The following is a 19,998-nucleotide window of genomic DNA, read 5'->3' as shown; positions in this document are numbered from 1 at the left end:
GCCGCCCCGCAGCCCCGCCGGTAAGCGGGGGCGGCCCGGGAGGGGCGGCGGGCCCTGCGCCAGGCCGCCGGGAGGCCGGGCCCGCGGCACCGCCCGGCGCGGCTCGCCACGGGTCGGGCGGAGCGCGCTGCGGGGCCGCGGCGCGGCGGGCGGCTCTCCTGCTCCGGCGGTGCGAGGTACGGGCCGGGCGGGGCGGGAGCCCGCTCGGCAGCGCCGCGGCCCCGGGCCCGTGGGCGGCGTGGGGCAGGGCACGGGCGGGGGGCAGAGCATGAGGCACGGGGCAGGGCGGTGTATGGCGTGGGGCAGGGGGCATGGCGTGGGGCGTGACGTGGGGCAGGGGGCACGGCACGGGGCATGGCAGCGTGTGGCACGGGTTGCAGGGCATGGCATGAGGCAGGGCACTGCGTGGTGTGGGGCGGAGGGCATGGCGTGGGGCACGGGGCATGGCAGCGTGTGACATGGGTTACGGGGCATGGCGTGGGGCACGGGGCATGGCACGGCGCACGGCATGGTCCCCGTCGCGGCACCGCGCTCGGTGCTGGATGCAGCGCGGCGTGGTGCAGTCCCGCACGCTGCACCATATGGGTTGCACAGCTCGGCACGGCCCGTGGTGTCTGATGCAGCGCATTCCCAGTGTGTCTGTGTGTCTGTCAGAGCCATCCATGCGTCCAGTTGAGGGTGTCTCCCTGTCCCTGTCTGGTCCTGGCACTTTGTTCCAGAGTGAGTTTTGTTCCCATGTGTACGTGTGTGTGTCTGTTGGTCGCGCAAGCTCCATCCTGTTCAGTCCCGGTTTGAAAGGCCCTGTGAAGGGAGTCGGGGAACAGAGCAGGTGCTTCAGGAGCAAATGGCTATGGAGCCTTTTCCAGGCTAGTTCAGTAGGATATAAATTCATTTAAATGTTTGAGCCATATAAAGTGCTTCTGTATTCTTGGTTTCATTGTAGCCATGTGGCAGAGAAATCCACTGGTTAAAATCTTCATGCCTGAAAACTTTGTGTTTACTGTGTGTTGCTTTCTCCTCCTGATGTCTGTCCCTCTGTTCCTCTGCCTTGGCCTGGAGGAAGTAGGGGCTGCACAGCACGCTTTCATTTCACTTGGCTTTGAGGCTGTAACTGTCAGAGCAGCATCCGAATGCTTTGGTGTATGCAGCAGCAGCTCTCATGCTCTTCTTCTGGACAGGCTCATCAGTGTATCTTCCCAGGAAAAGCTTTCCAGGCTTCTAATCCTTCTTTTTGAGCTTTTCCCATCTGTGTCTATCATCCACAATCTCTTCTTCTCCATTCCCAAACCAGCTTTGCCCTTATGGCTTTATCTGTGTTTTAACATCCACTCCTTGTCTAGACACTCCATGGCTAAATTATTCTCAGCCTGATGGCCAGGCCAGGGGATTAGGGAAGAGCTGAGGAGATGGATGTGGGGCCTGGTGGCTGTCTCCATGCAGCCCCTTGCCCACGTAGCTGGGACAGGGTGCTGTAGCCCTCCTGCTTGGCTCAGCTTTATGGTAAAGAGATGGTATGAACAGGTCACCTCTGCCCCTCCAAGGTGTGCTGGAAGCATTTTTCTCAGCAAAACAGAAAGCTCATGATCTGGCACTGCAAAGCAGGTTTGAGGGGTCAGGGAATGTCCCAGTGGAGTCCCTGTTAGCAACACGTGGGAGAGGCCATAGCTGCCAGCATCGCAGGGGCTTGCCTGCTCACTTTTCTTCAGTGTTGGTTTAGCCTAGGTGTTCGGTATGAGGTATGGTGATTTAGGTGAGCCAGTTCTGTTTACTGATGTGATTGCAGAGAGAGTGGGGAGATGTGAGTGCGCATGGTCAGCAGGCAGTGGATTTTTCTGGCCTCCCTTCGAATCTGGCCTGCTGGCATGACGCTTTTATTACTGAAAATTACTTCTAGCGGGAATGCTGAATCACGTACTCCCGACAACAAGGAGATACAGTAGGGCGAAGATATCATCCATTCAGTTTTCTTTACTGTTGTTTTTTTCTATTGTCTGGTGCTCTTCTTATGGTAGCCCAGGCAGTGATGCCAGCAGGCTGGGCGCTTCAGCATGATGCTCGTTAGCAGAATTCTCCCTGGTATTCATTTTAAGTTTCTCTTTTAAATTTTAACCCATTTCTAAGTCCCTTTGTGCAAGGGTGCCTGAAAAAATAATAAAAAAAATCTTTAGTTGTGTTTTAAACCCTTGAGATCTTTCCAGACTGCTGGCTTGTCCCCTCCCTATCTTAGTCATCCTATATCGTGCCAGGCAAATTTAGCTCCTAGCCCTTTCTTCTAAATCAGTCCCTCTGGCCTACTGGCAATTTGTTGTTGCTTTTCTCTGAACTCCGTCTGTTGTGGGTAAGAGAAAAGCCAGGCCCGATCCGAGTGGGTGTCTATCCAGTCTTTCTCTCAGAGGTTGCACCAGGTTGCGAAGAGTAAGGGCCAAGTGGCCTCTAGTGGCCAGCCATCAATTAATGCACCGACAGGGAGCAACAGTGCTCCCAGGGCACGGGCTTTCCCTTCTCGAGAAGGCAGGAGAGCCTGTAGGTTTAGGATTGGAGAACGCGCCTCCCAGCCTTGCCCCTTTCTCCCCCTAGAAGCAGCGCATCCCTCCGGCAGCTCAGCCCCCACTCCCACCAGCCTGTAGAGTGCCCGCACATCATATCCCGCATTCACAAGGTGACGAGCAGAGGATTGATGGAAACCCTGTGAGCACCTCGTAGTCCCTCTGAAATTTCAAAGCAAGTCCCAAGGGCTCTTTTGCTTTACTGCTAGTACTACTATCTTGCTTTTAACTGTTCAGCAGCAGCATTAGAGTGTCATGTTTTCAGCATGTTTCAGAATACACTGCTTCAGCGAGTAAAAAAGAATGAAGTGCTGGAGTTTCCCTCCATTTTAACTTCGTTCAGGCAGCCAGGCTGTAGTTTTGAACTCAGTGTAACAACTTGCAGAGCTGGAGCCAGCAGAGTTCATTGCATCCAGCAGTTCTGGTGGAGGTGAACTTCTTCCTGCCCCGACGTTGAATGCTCCTGCCTCAGCCCAGCTCCAGACAAACCCGAGCTTAACCTGAAACAAAGCACGTTGTTTCACCACATTGCTGATAATTTGCAGTTTCCTCTGGAGGCCCCACAAAGCACATTAGTGGCACAGAGGCAGAGCTGAGCTTCAGCATTTTTTTTTTTTTTTTTGGTAAATTACCTTTATCGTTTTTCTAGTTTTTAGGGCTTCTGCCACTACAGGAGCTGCTGTCCAATGGCCCCTCATCATTTTACTCCCTGAAGTAGCAGCGTTTGCAACACGTTTTTGCATGCAGCCTGTAGCTGTGAGTGTTATCTTCCTTACAAGTACCCAGTCTTTCATTTAACAGTCATGATGCTGCGGCTCTGCAGTCCTGCAGAGCTGCGTTCACCCGCCAGCTCTTCCTGCTGTAATAAAGCTTTCCATGCCTTCAGTTTCAAATCTGCTGCTGTTTGCTCTCATGGAATGATACCCTGTTCTTGAGTTAAATGTGAAAGGAAATAAAAGCTATTTATTACCCTTTTCTCTATCATGTCTCCTACTAAAAAGCAGCTCGCTTACAGATGATATCCAGACCTTTCTCCTTTTTTCTGCTTTCTCTCTTGGAACCCTTTTGCTCTGTCTTTTTTGGAAAACAGGGTGTGAAGTCAAAGGTGATCTACAAAATGCATTGGATATTTTCAGTCTTTTCTGTCCTGTTCTGGCTTGGACTCTGTATTTATTTTTTAGACATCTATCTTGGCAGTGTATTTCTTATGAGCTGTTCAGGTCTTATCGAGAGATCCAGTGACTGAAGAGTTCGATAGCATGTTTTTGAGGGGTTTCTCACATTACTTTGTCTTGTTCCTGATAATTAGTAGGGTGCACCATCAGATTAACTCCTCAAAAACTTGCCATATATATGGTCCCAGGATTTTTCATTTGAATGAGCTACCTGTGTACTTTCAGGAAGGCAGAGTAAGCAGAGATCATAGTAGCATCTTCTGGACATCTTCAAAGATAGACAGAGGGGTGATAAAATGGCCTTACTGGTGTCACCTTTAGACCATCTGTTTTAGTGGCCTTTCTTGAATGCTGGCCCATACTTGGTGCTTCAGGTGAGAGAGTAAGAAACCCCTCAGCAGATCACCAGGATATAACCTACAATACTTCTTCCAAAGCTTTCGTAGCTAGAGAATAGCATGTTTGCAAAGATGAGTTTAACTTCTTTAATTTTCTTTGTCATAAGTATGACATCGTGTTACTCAGAGATGGCCAAGCAATTCTCTGACTTTGCAATTATTTCCTCTTCAATGACATCACTGAAAAACAATGTTTTCTTTTGCCAGTTTTGAGTTCATTTGTATTCTACCTTGTAGTTTTAATGAATGTCTCTTTTCTTGTGCTGTTAGATGAGAACATTTTGCTACTCCCTGTGTTCAAAGCACTGCACGTGTGCTTGCGTCTTCTGTCCTTCTCTATATGAGTTCAGATGAGTTTTTGGAGGTCAATGTGTTTCCATTGCCAGTCTCTGTTCCATCTCCAGCTCTTCTTGGGGTGCAGCCCATGCTGAGCTCAGCCTGCACTGTTGTGGTAGATGATGTGACTACAGCCATTTCTGTGTTAGTCTCCATCCTGCTCCTTGTCAACTGTGGCATCCAATTGCCTGCTTCACTTGCAGCTGCATATTGAGAACAGTGCTCCCTTGAGCTGCCCGTGAGGTCTTCTGTGTCCCTCACCCACATAGGTGCAGACAGGGTGCCACAGTCTGAAGGCTGGCCTCTTCCCCTGTAATATGTGTTGCATTGTGTTTGGTGTTTGAATGTTGAACTGTTTGTCCTTGTGCCATCTCTCTGGCCTGCACAGATCTCTCTGAGGTTCCTCCTGTCCATTTTGGGATCTGCTTAACTAAAACTAGGTGGCACAGGACCTCTCCTCTGCCTGCTCCTGGAATGTTCTACCAGCACCCAATCACTCCAAATTTATCCTTCCCTCGACAGTCAGTCATAACCCCAGCTTTGCACAGTTGTGCTGGTGCAGAGGTGACTGAGCAGGAAGCCTTTCCTGCTCTTGCACAGCCTGTGCAGGAGCCATGCATAGCCACTGTCTCAGTCAGCCCCTGCACCCTCCACAACAGGTTGTTTGGAGTACAGGGTCCCACCTGCCCCTGGACTGTGCGCAAAGTAGCATGGGTTGGGCTGTTCTTGCCCTCTCACTGCAGCGTGGCAGGGGCCAGCCCTGTCCTAGTGATGCTGAGGAAGCTCCTCGAGGGCTGTGAGGTGACCTCTTTGGGTTAGGAGCCAGGGGGGTTGAGGGCAGTGGCTGGCTGTCTCCGACGACATTCCCTTGTCCTGCCCTCTCTCCACAGGTTATGCCACTCTCCAGGTTTGCTGGGTGCCTGCTGGTGAAAGAAAAGGGTTGATATTTTGCCCAGGTCCTTAGGTCCTGAACCAAAATGGCAGCTGGAGAGTCCCCTCCCGTAGGAGATGTCTTCATCGATTTGCAGCAGGTGAGGTGGGAATCCAGCAGCTGCGGGGCTGTCTCTTCCCTGGCGACTGTGCTCCTGCCAGTCTGAGTGCAGGACCTATGTCCTGGCAGCCTGCTACAGTAGGAGATACAACCTCCGTTCATTGGGGACAAGTCTGAATGAAGGGTGCCCCAAAGCTGCCCAAGAGCCCACGTCCACTCTTCATGCAGACATTGAGCTGTGGTCCAGAAAAGGCTAGAGGTTGCTCTGTGGGGTCCATGTGCCCTCGCATGCTGTTGGGTGGGGTGGGCAAGCAGCAGGAGGAGCTGGGCAGCTGGCAATTAGACTGTCCTCATTTAGACTGGGTTTGGGACACCCATGCTGAGGTGAGAGGAGAAGCAGTCTCACCCAGAGATACAAAGCCGCTCCTAGGGCACAGCTGGGGGATGCGAGGAGAGGCACAACTTGGCTAAAGCTGCCTTGCTCCCTCTTTCCACCCAGCACAGCCAGATTTGTCACAGTTAGGCCTCCTGTTTCCATGGAAACACGGGAGTCCACAACAGCTCCGCGCTGGCATTTTGGCTATATTGACAGAAAATTTTACCAGCTGCAGCTGCCTGGGAAGCAGGAAGGACAGGAGTCACTTGGTGTTGCTTTTCTCGGAGCATATCCACTGGCAAAAGGCAGAAAAGTACCTGTAGTCTGAAACAGAAGAAAAATGAGCAGAAAAAGCCTAAAGAAGGCATGCCAAAGAGGAACAGGGAGGCTTTAGGGGTGTGGCGGGAGTGTGGAAGTGAGGTGGGAAGGCTGTTACGACCTAAATAAGGAAAATTTGGGGGTCGTAACAGAAGGCACAGGGTAGTCTCTGACCCAAGGGCAGCTCACCAGAGTAGGGATGCTGTTTCCCAGGCAGAAATACAGAGGAAGTCTAAGGAAGGGAGGGATGGCAGACTGGGCAAAGAGAAGGCCAAAGGGCAGCAGTTAGATGTCAGGAGCAAGAAATTCCAGCTAAATAAAAACTGTGTATATCTGCTGGTAGCAAAGGCTGGCATTGACATAGTCCCTTGATACCTACCACTAAGGGAAGGTGTCAAGTACAGGTAAGGTATCATTGCAGATTGTGGCTTGGAGGCTTGCTCTGCTTGTTTTGAGCAGAGCTGTGCCTCTAAGTAAGTAACTCTGCCGTGGCCCTGTTCTGTGGAGCCTGCTGCTCCTCAGCAAGCCCAGCACTGTTTGCTGGATGGGAGGATCCAGAGGGCTGTAGGTTTCTGCAGTGTTTGATTATTGTCTGGCGATTTCTGTGCAGGGCAGAGATCGCGCAGAGAAAGCCTCTCCTGGTGCCGAGGACGATGAGGACTTGGATAAGACTTTGTCAGTCGAGAGATTTGGGGACCTGATAAGCAAATCAGCATCAAGCAATCTGGAGAAGCAAAGACGCAGCTACAGTGAGAGAGATTTTGAATGTATGTAGGCTTGAATTGTTGTACCCACTTCCACTCTTTCCACCAACCCTCGCTCAGCCCCACATGCTCTGCAGTCTTGTGCCTTGACCCTGCAGATCTCGTTAGCCTCGTATTCACTTCTTCCCTTCAGAGTATTCACAAAGTGCTGTGTACACCCAGTTTAGCACCAGTAACCACAGTCTTTTCCCAGTCTGTTCCCTGTTTTCCCTGTCCCCACAAGCATAGCTACTGCCCAGCCTGCGGGACAGCATAGCTCAGCCCGTGTTGTTAGCTCATCTCCTCACTCAGCACTGGGGACCTCCGCAGCCACTTCCCCCACACTGAAATTTCCAGTTCAAAACTATTTTTCTTCCATATGGCTGCAAAGAAACATCCAAATATGGCCAGAAGCCAGGCTGTCCTCCCCAGTCTGAAAGCAGATGGCTCCAGTCAGACATGCCTGTGTATTTCTAAATATCAACCATGAAACCATCAGGCTTATCTCCTCAAAGAAAGGACTGAACAATAAAAATGGAGTGTGAATCTAAAATCCTATCATTATCCCACTTGAACTCCTCTGATCAGCATGTTTATTTCTCTAACTGCTCTTCCATGATGAAGGCAACCAGTCTGCTCAAACTCACTCTGGCTGTAAAATTGGAATCTGCCCACAAGAGTGGCCATAAGCTATTGCCTGATGTGAGTGGGTTGTGTTAGCTTGTAGTAAGAACAGTAAAGGGCAGGAAGAAGAGTCCCCCCGCCAGCAGCCTGCTTGTGTGGCAGACAAGTAGCAATGGTTGGGAGAGTTTCCCACTCTCTGGCTCTCCACAGTCAGATACTGCTTGTTTTCCAGCTTAGCTTTGACAGGAACATTATGATCCAAGTACCTGATCAGGCTGTTTTCTGCTTGGACCCTTTTTCCAGTGGCTATTGTAAAAGTTTGCTGATAAAGGTTTATTACTGTAGTTCACCCCAGCTGCTACTTTGTGCTTGTGTCATTTCTCTACAGAGGCTCCATTCAAATAACACTTTCCACCTGAGCACACAGTCCCTCACGCACACGGCTATGAAGTGCTAATAGCTTTGCTGTGGATTCAATGCCTGTCCTGTGCTGGCAGGACTTACCTTGCTTAGAAGCTCTGCCTGTGTGCACAGGTGGATGGGTTGTCTTGGAGGACACGGGGGATCTGCTTGAGTGTGCATGGCAGAAGCTTCTTCAAAGACTTGACTAGAGATTTGTACTGTCTTGGGTTTTTTTTCCTTAATGGGAAAGTGTTTCTTTCTTTGTGAGAATCAAGCTTGTTTTCCTCTGAGCTCCTGATGTGTCCCTGTTATCTAGGACTACATCAACTCTGGTTATCAGGAGTTTTATGCAGTTCTTATTTATAAAGCTGGAAGATCTGTTTGGGTCATTAGACTTTGAAAGATAACATACCGGACTATGGAGGTGAATGCTCTCTGGGTTTAGGAATGTTTCCTGCCCTATTCAAAGCCAGGAATTCCTAATATGTAAGCTCTTCCTCTGGACTCACTATCCAAATTACTTCTTCATATCTCTTCTATCAAGTTCACCAAGAAGTATAATCATACATCTAGGACACTGGTTTGGTAGTAAGTTTCCATATAGGCAGGCAGTTCAGGGAAGGGAGCAGGAAAGAAGGGCAGGGGCTGGACACACAGGAGTTGCAGGAGGACAGGGAGGAAGAAGACGGAGGCATGAAGCCTTTTGTGTTTGGGAGAGTCATGTTCTTTCCACCTTCTGTCCTCCTCTGTGGAGAAGTGATCAATTGACACAAGGAGTGGTGAGTGCAGGGTGCCAGATCAGTCACTTACCATCACTGCCCTTCCCTGCAGTCCAAGGCTTTGGTTTCCTTCTGATCTAAAATGTAAACATTTCTGTCTTGGGCTGATGTGATGGGCAATGTCCTCACCAGCAGCTTTGTGCTGTAGAAGGAGCAACAAATGTATAGTTGGTGACTTCTTTGCTGCTTCTTACATGAGAAAGTTATGCTTGACCTATCCATGGTGTGTAGAGCAGTGCTACGGGAGTGCAGCTGCAGGGCAGGAGGACCTTTCTGCCACAACCCGCAAGTGAAACATGGTACATCTAGTTAAGTCAGAGAACTGGATAACTCTTTGGAGGAAAAACTGTTTATAAAGAGCCCAAACTCTTTCCAATTTGCAGATGTCTGACCATTCCCATTCTCCTCTACTCTTGCCACATCCCTCTCCTGCTGAACCAGGGCTGTGTGAAATATCCCTGTTGTTCCCAAGGGGGGAAACAGGGGAGAAAAGTCTTGAGAAACCAAAGGAAAGGAAACATGACAGCAGAACAATGAACCTGCTTGGCTCTCCCAGGGAGAAGGTTACAGCTTCCATTGAAAATGTCCTTTGAAGGTATTTTTCACTATAAACAGATTTTGCTGCCATGTCACAGGAAAGCTGGGAAGGAACCAAATCAAAATAGACTGGAAACAATTCCTCAGGAAGAGCTGCTGAGCAAAGCCCCCTTGCGAAGTGGCTGGTGCCCCCACAATTACAGCTGCTCCGGGTGCAGCCCCAGGATCTGTGCATCCTGCAGACAGTCTACAGGAGGCTTTGTGCTTGCAGATAGACCTGGCAGCAATGGCTTTCCTCTGTCTTGCCAAGAGATGCTGAGCTTACCCTGTTCTCTGCATGGTGCATTACCGTTGTTTTTTGAGTGAAGGCTCAGAAATGCCATTAATTTCTTCTCACTCTGTAATTCCCACAACACCCAGGTCAAGCCTGAATGAATTTCTCTTAGTAGGTTAGTTTAAAGAGAAGTCCTTCTGCCCTGTTTTTTACCCTGGTTTTTAAAAGACAGCCTCCTAACTGAACCTGCATTTCAGAGGCTGGTACACACAAGGCCTCACAGTACCTGGGATGTGAACTTAGGTTGCATCTGTGCTAAAAGGCTTGGTCTGTGGTTCCTGTGGGTTAGCAGGAGGGACTTCTTGTAAAAGCTTGGGGGATAAATAAGATACATCTATTTAACTCAAAGAACATTATGCAGGAAAGAAATGTTTGCAAAGGGCCCAAATCATGCTTGTTTGAGAATGTGAGAAGTGTTTCCCCATATTTAGGAAGGGGGTGGTGCCTCTGGCAGACCACCACAGCTCTGCTTAGCCGTGTGAATGGCTTTCAGCAACATTGAGAGAGGTGTCCTTCCTGGGACAGTGGAGCTGTGTTGGGGTGGTTTGGCACTGCATGGGGGCTACCTCCCCAGCCACCCCAGGCTGGACACAGCCTACTGCATCACTGAAAGAGCTTTGCTATGTCCCTGCGGGCTGGTGGCTCTCCTTGCCCTTCCTGGCCCTTGATCTTCAGACCATGCTGTTTCCTGGAGGGGCGCCTGGCAGGTTCCTCCCAGCCTCTTCCTGCCCCTGACTCTCTTTTTCTTTCTCAGTCCACCGCCAAACCTCACACCACATCCATCATCCCCTTTCCACTCATCTCCCTTCTGCCCTCAAGTTCCAAAAGAGGCCACCCCATACCAGCAGGAGGAAAAAAACAAAGAGGAAAAAGAAGAAAACCTCAGTACCTCCCTCAGAGGTAACCCCCACTATCCAGGAAGAGGACGAGGAAGGGGGAGAAGAGGAGGAAGAAGAGGAAGAAGAAGAAGAAGAAGGAGAGTCTGAGGCAGAGGAGGCCCAGGAGAAAGAGATTTCTGCAGAGTCTGAGGGAGAAGCTCGTGGGAAGGGTACATCCCTGAAGCTGGAGCCCCCAAGCAAACCAAAGGCAAGGCTAGAGCATCCTTACCTGGATGGGGTTTAGAGGTGGGGCTCAAGTGGAGGAAGGGTTGATGCCTGGAGGATGCCAGAGTTTATGGTCATGGGATTGTGCTGCTCTGGGTGAAGAGGTTGCATCTGTGCAATATTGCGTAAAGAGTGGTTTTGTCCCTGCCTGGCAGAGATGGACACTGGAGGACAAAGCCATTGGTTGAAGTGTAAGCTGGGGAGGGTGTATGTGACCATTTTGGGAGTGTAAGACCTATGGAGGAAGATCAATGTGGCTGTTCTTAGTGTGTGAAGGATATGAGTGGGCTCAGTATGGCCAGTCCCAGGGTATGGGGCACATGGGAGAAGTTGGTGTGGCCTGTTCTAGGCTGTGGGGGGGTATCATGGGGAGTATCTGCATGTCAGGGACTGGGGTGGAGGCTACCTGCCCTGGCTGTTGCTGTCAGGACTGTCATCTTTGCAGTTCACCATCGGCAGTGATGAGGAGGAGTCTGCCAGTGCTGTGGCCCCTGTGCAGTTCCACGTGGAGGAGGAGTGTGGTATCCTGTCCCCCATGCCCTGCTTTGCTGACCTGCTGCAAGACAAGGGCCCTGCATCTCTCCGCAGGTAGGTGAGCGGTGCCAGGCTGCGTGATGCTCTCCACAGTCTCTGCACAGTCCTTGTCACTGGGGATAATGGCTGTGCCCAGCCTGAACTCACCTGCTGAGCCAGAGGGGACAAGGGGCCTGGAGCAACACAGCAGCTCTGTGGCAGGACAATAATTCGCTGGGATTCCTGTGACCTACTTGAGCTCATGGAATCCCCAGGGTGCAGGTCTGGGGGCACTGGGCTGTGTACATGGAATACCCTCCCTCCCACCTATCTTGCACTGTCGTGCTGACATGCAGGCTGGAAAACCACTGGAGACTCAGCTGAGTCACGGGACTGTGAGGCCCCAACACTGACCGCTCTGCAGTGGGGAAAGGAGGAGCAGAAGGGGCAACATTTAGGTGTTGGGACAAGTGACTTCTGGCTCTCCTCCTTCTTAGGGACTTGTAGATCAGGGTTGGGCCAAAGGACTTCAGACCCTGAGAGAGGCTCGTGTCCATCTTTCTGCTTCGCTACCATTGGTCATTCTGGTTCCTACAGCCTTCCTGGGCCTCGGGAGTGTCTGTCTCGTGGGTGGGAGAAGCGCAAGGCCTGGGGCCAAGTGGCGAGCGGACAGCGGGTTACCTATGACTTGAAGGAGAGGATGTGTATCGGCAGCATGACAACGCTGGAGAGTGCAGCCTACCAGCGCGTCCCCACTGATGAGGCTGAGGCCCAGATGCTCGCATCCGCTGACTTGGACGGCATGAAAAGTAAGGCTCTGCGACACTACATACACTACTAATGCACATGTCTCTTGCTTCTCTGTGCTTTGCCCTCTTCCCTGGCAGCTCTAGGCATGGTCTTCAGCCTGCCCAGGGGACCTGGTTCTCACTTCCCTGTTCCTCAGCCCCTGCTTTCCCATCCCTGACTCCTTTCTGTCAGCTTTGTAGTGTCCACAGTGCTGGTCCATGTGTTTTCAGCACCTCTGCTCACACCCACCCCACAGATGCTTGCTCTTCCACCTGACCCACTGTCCTCTCTGGTTCAGGGCTCCTTGCATTTCCCCGAGACCCAGCTCTCTCCTCTCCTGACATACTTTCCCCATAATCAGCCCTCTGTGCGACACGCCAGCTCTGGCATTGCGGAAAACCTGAGGTGAGGAGCCTTCTCTCTCCTCCACTCTCCTGGCAGAGAGGCAGCTGCCCGCTCCAGAGCGCCTCAGAGCGGGACTGCCCCTGTGCACGGCGTGAGGGCAGACAGAAGAGACGTCATGGAAATGCACGCTCCGGGCCTGAGGACATGGAGAATTCAATAGGTTGCTCTGCAGGCTGGAGAGGGAGGGAGACACCAGAGGGGAGCGAGGGAGAGAAGCGGTGCTGCACACACAGCCTGGCTGTCCCTGGGCCACACGTGCCATCTCCCTGGGCAGCTGGCAGAGCAAGGATCCTGCTTCCAAGGAGCTGGTGGTGCAGCGCCTCCCAGGAGGATTCCCAGGTGGAGCCAGCCTTCCTGGGACCTTATCAGACCCCAGGGGCTGCTGCAGCTGGCTCCTTCATGCCTTGTGAGGAGGGGAGTGAGGCTCTGGGGCTGGCCTCAGGGCTGCGGTGAAGCATCCCCAGGGACAGCTTGCTTTTTGTACATCAGCCTGGCTACCCCCGCCCCTCCTCTGAAGGTGAGTGACTCATGGCACCTGACCCCTGACCTTCACAAGGACAAAATGACAACCCTTCGAGAGAGAGAGGAGGCAGCAAAGGAATCGGATGGGGGCAGCAGCCCGGAGGTAGCGATAAGCACCTGCATTCGCAACTCGCTCGGCTATGAAGACTTTGATGAATTTGCCTTCAATTTTGAAGACTATGATTTATGGGAGGCCATCAGAAACCATCTGGGCTACCCAGGCGGGGAGCCCACCTGTAAGTACCAGAGCAGTGACCCCGTGGGTGCAGCTGTAGATCAGAGCCCCCACTAAAATGTGTATCCCCCACCCTGTGTTTGCTGTCTGCACACTCTCCATGTGATGTTGTTCTCCTGGTTTAGAGAAGGTAGAGTCTGCCCCACTGTGTGCCTGGAGGGGCTGTCTGGTGTCTGTGTGTCTGTTTGAGGTCTTTGTACAGATCTGTGTCATGGTGCTGAGATGCTTTCCTGTGTGTGTCTCACTCAAGCAGTTCTGGAGGCAGCTGCATCATGCTGTTTATGCTTATCAGGATGTGGCCCATGCCGTGGCTAGAGAAAAAGCAGGTACTCTGTGTTTAAGGACAGAGACATTTCCCCTTCCATCTGTGGCACAAGGTGACAGTGTACTGCTGCTCTATTTGCAGGAATTTGAGCTGAGCTGCAGATGCAACAGCAGTGGTTGCTATCAGGTTCTCAGCTCTGCACCATACCCTGATGCTCAGAGGAAAAAAACAAGCTAATCCCTGTGCCTGCAGGCTTAAGTGTGGCTGTGAAACTAGCTAATGGCAGGCTGGCCAGGGTGCCTGGAAGAGGGAAAAGAGAAAGGAAGTGAGAGTGGGAAAAACAGGGAAGGAGAATAGGAATCCCAAGAGCGGAGATCATCTTTCTGTTTTCCGCACCCATTTCCGTAACAGAGCATCTCTTCAGCTGGGTGTCTGGGCCATTCCGGGAACTGCAAAGAAACCAGAGCCTCACTCCCACCTTGTGCAAGTGGTCCTTCCTTGGCAGGTGGTGGTAACTCACAGTTACCACTGTGGCTTTGTGTGTTACTTTGGGAGTGACATTGTTGATATCCGTAGCTCTGTGACAGCTACCCAAATGTCCTCATCCAGATCATGGTCTAGTTTTTCAAGGGGTTTTAGGAGTGCACACAGGAGGGTGGCACAGCCCCAGAGGTAGTCTGCTTAACAGTTTTGCATGCAGGAGTGGTGAGGCAGAGTGCTTGCACCAGGGACTCAGGGCACCTTGGTTCAGTTTCTGACTCTGCTACAGCCTCTCTGTGTGGTCTCAGGCAAAACACTTAGCATTACCAGCCTCCCAGTCCCAGCATCATGTTCTCTTTCTCAGCTGGTCCATCTTTACAAGCCTTTGGGGAAGAAATGTGTATTTATGTTCTTTTGCAGGGACCGTCAAGCTGGGGTTTGTTTCTGGCTGTCTGCTGCTGCTTGTTACTATAAATTGACAGACAGTATAATAGCAGCAAAGTTCGAAATAGATACGAGAAAATTGGTTCCATCAGCTGTCCTGAACTGAGTAAACTGTATATTAAAAGTGTGAGAAATAGCCCCAAGTTCAGCTGAGAAAGGATGACTATTCTTGGGAAAGTAGAAGGGGCAGGTCACTTCTGTAAGGTGTCACTTACAAAGCAGGGAAATCTGGCTTGCTAGCAGCTAACATGTTAATTGATTGCTACAGTTAATGCTGCAGGTGTTTGAAATAGGATGTACTGTACAGTCAACTCTTAATTATTTCTGCACAATGAATCCACACTGTAGGTTAATCCTGCAGAGATATATGGCAGAGACAGAGATGGCAGAAACCCGAGTCAGTTCTGTGCAGAGCCGTCTCACATCCAGCCACTTGCTCAGCTGTTTACTCCATGGCAATACCTCTTCCAGGACCAACTCAGATCCAGAGAAAATGAATAGCTTTTGAGCAGAGTAGAGTCGCTATTGGACCTGAGCTGGTCTCTTTGTTCTTCCTTTAGTGTTCGGAGCATGGGGAGTGCAGTGCAGGAATACTCGAATGGCAGCAGGGATGCGCTGGGTCCAGCAGTCCCTATCAGACTGAACTCAGCAACTGCCAGGAGAGACCTGGGCTCTGTGCATGGTAGGGCAGTAGCTTTTTCAAGAAGGCAACATAGTGTTGTGACTTATTATATGTTGACATTTTGGTTTTGTTTAGCCTAATTTTAAATATTCCAAGAGATGGGGTTTTGGTCTTTCTTTTATTGCTGTAACTTAACCATTGGGACATGTGGGAAGTGTGCATCATCTCTATGATGTCAGACTAGCAAGTTGCTCTCTTTAACTGGTACAACTACTCTGATGCTTCTTTCTGTGCTTTCTGCTTGTGGACAGAGGGTAGTGAAAGGAGGGAAGAAGCATGGGATGTGTCCCTGCCCATGGCAGGGGGGTTGGAACTAGATGATCTTTAAGGTCTTTTCCAACCCAAACTATTCTATGATTCTATACAAATCAAAGGCAATCACCCGCTGGGTTGGACTGATTAGCACTCTGAGGGAAGACTTTCACCAATGCAAAGTAATTTTTGTCATCTTCAGCTTTAAGTTGGCAGAAAAGGAGGTTGATCATCCCAAGAAATCTGACAGAAGACAATGTGGCAAGATGATGTTCTGGAAGATTGTATGAGATCCTATGTGGGTGGGTGATGTACTAGTTCATTGGAGTGGAGCCACCATAGGAATCAGGCTCTATCCTCAGATGTTGCCGCTGTCTTATGCTCTGCTCTAGAGCATTAGAGAGGAGGTACAACAGGAGCTGTTCTTCGATGCTTCATCCCACCCTTGTGAGTTTGGCTTCAAGCAGGGAGGGCAGAGCTATGGCCTAGGCACATCACCCTTTGGTTTCAGTCCAAGATCCTCTCCTGAGTAGGGACCCCAGACTTAGGTGCTCACTTGTGTTTGCCTTCCATTTGGGGGAAGCACCAATCTGACCGGACACAGAAAGGCTCCCTGCAGAGCAGTCTGTAGCACCTCAGCTGGGCTTTGCATGGGGCTCCCAAAGCCAGTGGCCTCTTCCAAAATTATGCCACGTTTCCCTTGCTCCTGTGAGTTGTCTCCCAACCGATACATCAGTGGCCAGGATTACTGCCAAGGGAGAGCAGCAAAGTGGATTGCTCCTTTCTTCTGCAGGGCTCTGGAGGTGTGCCTTCACTGGTTCGCTCTGAGCCTGCAGCACTCCAGCTCCTGTGGCTGTCAGCAACTGTGGGAGTCGCTGGAGATGCTGCAGGAAACCTGGCACCTTTCATTTTATCTGTCCTCCAGCCATTTGGTGACTGAGGCTGAATGCCTGCCTGTGCTTAAGAGCACTATGTTACAGGTTGTTATTGCCATGGGGGAGGCTTGCTGTGCTCTGGGTGAGCGCTCTGTGTTGCTGGGAGAGCATCTTCTGACCCTGTTCTTCTAGGGATGTGGTAAGAATGAGTTCCAGGGTGCATGGCAGAATCCAGAAGCTACGGGGATTGGAGCAAAGGCGTGAGATGCAAGTTGTGTCTGTCTGGTCACCTGTTTGTTAATGCATGAATCCACACCAAGTGCAATGAAGTGGCTGCCATGCATGCAAGAATTGAGAGGTCCATGCAAAAGTCCAAGGAAGCCCCACGTGTGCCTGAATCCCAGAAACATTTGTAGCAGTGAGCAGTTATTGACTCCTATCGACATTGCAGTGCAATAAGTGGAGCAGGGAGGAGTCCAGCTGTCAGCAGGACATGCATCAGCAGCGCAGCCAATGGGGGAAAATGCCCTGAGGTTCAGTATTGATTCATTTTGTATTTAATTTAGCGACCCAGATTTCCAAGGAGCAAGGCTGTGGTATGCCTGGCCTGGTGTTGGGCTGTGTCTTCCCATGCCTGATACGCATGGATATTTTCCTGCCGCATCAAAGAGACCACTTGGCCATCAAGCTCAGTGCTTTTCTCAACATTTCATACCATTAGAGCTGCAGGTCTTGAAGCCAAGAGCAGAAACGTACTTGGAGACTGAACACTCATCCCAGCCAACAGAGAGCTGTCTTTAGTTCCACAGGGAGAAGACCTTTGCTTTGCCTTACAAGCAGGTCCAGCAGGCCTCAGTGAGCAGAACCCCTGACTGTGATCTGCATGGGGGAGCCTGCTCATCCTGGGGCTGGGCTCAGGCTTTCCTCACCCCTGTGGGCTGTCACTGCTAAGGAAGATACACTTGCTCTCTCTGGGTAGTGTCCAGGGAAACTACCCTCTGTGGCAGGCTGTTGCCCAGGTGCTGTTTCTCTGGCATAGCAAAAGAGTCTGGCACAGTTGTGGCCAGGTTTTAGTGGGCACTGGCTAGCCAACAGCATTGGTAGCTTGGTTGTGGGTCTGTGATGCAGCCTCAGCAGCCTTTCTGCAGGCTTCAGGAGGCTTTGATTCAGCCAGCCAAACGCTGTAACACAGACCTTTCGGAGGGTATTACAGCGGCACTGCAGATCGTCTAGGAATGGTGATAGCTGGAGATGACTGACCAGCCTCCATGCCAGTCCCAGTCTGCACCATTATCCTACAGTCTCATTGCATAATTAAATAAAACTGTCATTGATATTTCCATGTGCCTCCCAGACCAGCAGCTAAATATGCTTCCCCTTCACTGCCCTTTATGCTTGCTGAGTATCAGGCCTTCCTGCAGTGGGAGAAAGGAGCCCTAGCCAGGTGTCTGCCTGTGCTGTCTGGGTGCAGAGCTCTGCAGACAAGGCTGCAGATTGCCTTTTGTTGAGAATATGGGAAGAGCTCATGCCGTGCTTATTCAGGTACCATGAATAAAAGCTTTTGCAATGTTGCTCTAGTGTATGCACAGCCTGAGAGGAACCATTTTCTTAAAGGATTTAGCTGTTGGATGTCTGGAAAAGCTGTAGGCATCTGTAGGCAGATGAGGCAGAAAGGATCTTCAAAGGTCTGGAGGATGGTGGTGAATGCTCTAGGTGCAAGGGCTTTGTTAGCATAAGCAAAGGAAAGAAAAGTGGGCTTGGATGTGTTTCCCTCCAAGGCAGTATGTTTCTATTAGACACACTGGTGGTCTTTTTTCTTCTCCCATGTCTCCAGGCCACCGTTTTGAAGATAACCCTGGTGTGAGGAGGCATCTGATGAAAAAGCCGTCTCGGAGTCAGATCACCAGGACAAGCAAAAAATTAGCATCCACACCATCTGTCAAGAAAAAGAAGAAGAAGAAGAAGTTGGATAGGAAGCCCCATGAGGTATATATGTGCTGTCCTCCCACACTTGTTCAGAAGCCATAAATCAGGACTAGAAACAGGCACTTTATAAAGTGATAAATGTGATTTCAATATAATTAATTCCTTGCATGACCTTGGGGGTGACTTTTCAAGTGTTTATGCATTATCATGACAGCTGAAAATATACTGTTTTTTCAATAATAGCAGAGATTTCTCTGAAATCACCAAGGTTCAACCTTAGGAAAGATATTAAAAAGTCACAGAAAGGGTAGTGCTGTTGCGGAAGTTGGCAGCACGGTAACATCACTATCTCTGGTAAGCGTGGGAAATTTTGGGAGAAAACAAGAAGCAGGCAAAGGACAAAAATGTCACAGTTTAGAAGAGGGGTGCAGCATTGCATCATTATCTCTTCTCTGCCCACGCTATCTGACTTGGAGCTTTCCGGTGCTCCATGTGCTGATGGAAGCTCTTACCATGCTGCCAGTGATATTTGTTCTGGCTGTTTCTGTTCACCACGCCTCTGGTGAACTCAGGCAAGTTTGCTTAGGCAGTGCTTTAGACCCAAGTGGTACCTTGAGAACAAACTTGAGGCTTTCCATGCATTGTTGATAGAGCTGCATGCATCAGAGGAAGTCTCATGTCCTTGCTGTCATTCTCCCTAGGTGTTTGTGGAGCTGAACGAGCTAGTGGTGGATAAGAATCAGGAGATGCACTGGAGGGAGACAGCCCGCTGGATCAAGTTTGAGGAGGATGTAGAGGAGGACACAGCAAGGTGGGGGAAACCCCATGTGGCTTCACTGTCCTTCCGCAGCTTGTTGGAGCTCAGGAAGACGATTGCTCATGGTGAGTCAGGAACCGTGGGCCAGGGTTTGTGTCTTGCTCTGGGACAGGTTTTGCTGGACAGCTTCTATTGCAGTTTGGTCCCTCACTGGTGACACTTTAGCAGTGTCCGTGTCCAGGTTCCATATAGGTTCTGTGAAGACAGACCATCCTGCAGCCCCTTTGCCAGGGTTTGCATTAGCCCAAGGGTGCCTGTGTTGATTCCTTGCTCTGTTTTGCTGCTCTCAGACACATGGTACCTGTGACGCCTGGCTGTGCCTGGACCCGCAGGTCTTTTGACCAGTCTTTGGTGTGAAAGGTTGAGTTTGGCCAGAATAAGAGATCAAAACAGGAGGGAGGTACCAGAGCTATTAGTGTGTCTTGGAGCTTTTGGTTTCTCTTGGAACAAGGGTTTACACAGAGAACATTGGACACCTGGGCTTGGGGCATTTCTTAACTGAGGGAATCTGTATGCCAACCAAACCCTGGCTCCTGGTGGGGACAGATGTGTCCACAGAGCATGCACGTGGTGTGGAGCACTGCACACTAGGAGCAGAGCTCTTCCCTTCTCGCTGGTAGGTGCTGTCCTCCTGGACTTGGAGCAGACCACACTCCCTGGTATCGCTCACCTCATGGTGGAGACCATGATCATCTCTGACCAGATCAGAGCGGAGGACCGAGCCAACGTGCTGCGTGCCCTGCTGCTAAAGCACAGGTGGGTGGTACATGGCCGAGAGTTGCTGGGGCTCAGGGGCTGTCTGCGAGCCCCAAGCAGCACAGGAAACAAGTCCTTTTATGGCTGTTGCTCTCCCCCTCAGCCACCCTAATGATGAGAAAGAGGGCTTCTTCCCGAGGAACCACTCCAGCTCCAGCATGAACTCTGTTGTGGGGAACCACCACCACAACCACACCACCGATACCTGTGTGCCCCTCATGGGGGAAGAGCGCATTGAGATGGCTGACCCTAAGGCTCATGAAACTGAGTGCAAGGAGGTAAGGATGACATGGGGAGTTACTGCTTCTTTTTCCACACCCTGAAGACAGCTGTTGGCAGGCAGCACCCCTTGGCACCCACCTCTGGGCTCCTTCA

The 19,998-nt window shown here is 50.8% G+C and overlaps 1 protein-coding gene across 4 annotated transcripts in view; it reads left to right on the top strand.

The window, feature by feature from the left end:
- Positions 1 to 30: 30 nt before the first annotated feature.
- The window catches only part of SLC4A3 (solute carrier family 4 member 3), a 34,048-nt gene continuing 14,080 nt past the window's right edge, over positions 31 to 19,998 (top strand). For 2 of the 4 annotated variants that reach the window (XM_069861244.1, XM_069861243.1), the window contains exons 1-10: positions 31 to 176; positions 5,346 to 5,486; positions 6,751 to 6,907; positions 10,314 to 10,645; positions 11,108 to 11,250; positions 11,773 to 11,984; positions 17,959 to 18,110; positions 18,752 to 18,932; positions 19,488 to 19,623; positions 19,727 to 19,901. In XM_069861244.1, the coding sequence (XP_069717345.1) occupies positions 5,433 to 5,486; positions 6,751 to 6,907; positions 10,314 to 10,645; positions 11,108 to 11,250; positions 11,773 to 11,984; positions 17,959 to 18,110; positions 18,752 to 18,932; positions 19,488 to 19,623; positions 19,727 to 19,901 (1,542 nt within the window). In that variant the 5' untranslated portion in view covers positions 31 to 176; positions 5,346 to 5,432. Of the gene's footprint in view, positions 177 to 5,345; positions 5,487 to 6,750; positions 6,908 to 9,255; positions 9,284 to 10,313; positions 10,646 to 11,107; positions 11,251 to 11,772; positions 11,985 to 12,032; positions 13,128 to 17,958; positions 18,111 to 18,751; positions 18,933 to 19,487; positions 19,624 to 19,726; positions 19,902 to 19,998 lie in introns of those variants that run through there. The other 2 variants (XM_069861245.1, XM_069861246.1) reach the window with 2 other exon arrangements.

The sequence above is a fragment of the Phaenicophaeus curvirostris genome, chromosome 7, assembly GCF_032191515.1.
Source record: "Phaenicophaeus curvirostris isolate KB17595 chromosome 7, BPBGC_Pcur_1.0, whole genome shotgun sequence".
In the NCBI taxonomy this organism is placed as follows: domain Eukaryota; kingdom Metazoa; phylum Chordata; class Aves; order Cuculiformes; family Cuculidae; genus Phaenicophaeus; species Phaenicophaeus curvirostris.
The sequence above is the reverse complement of the archived record's forward strand: the minus strand, read 5'-3'. Positions and strand labels throughout refer to the sequence as shown.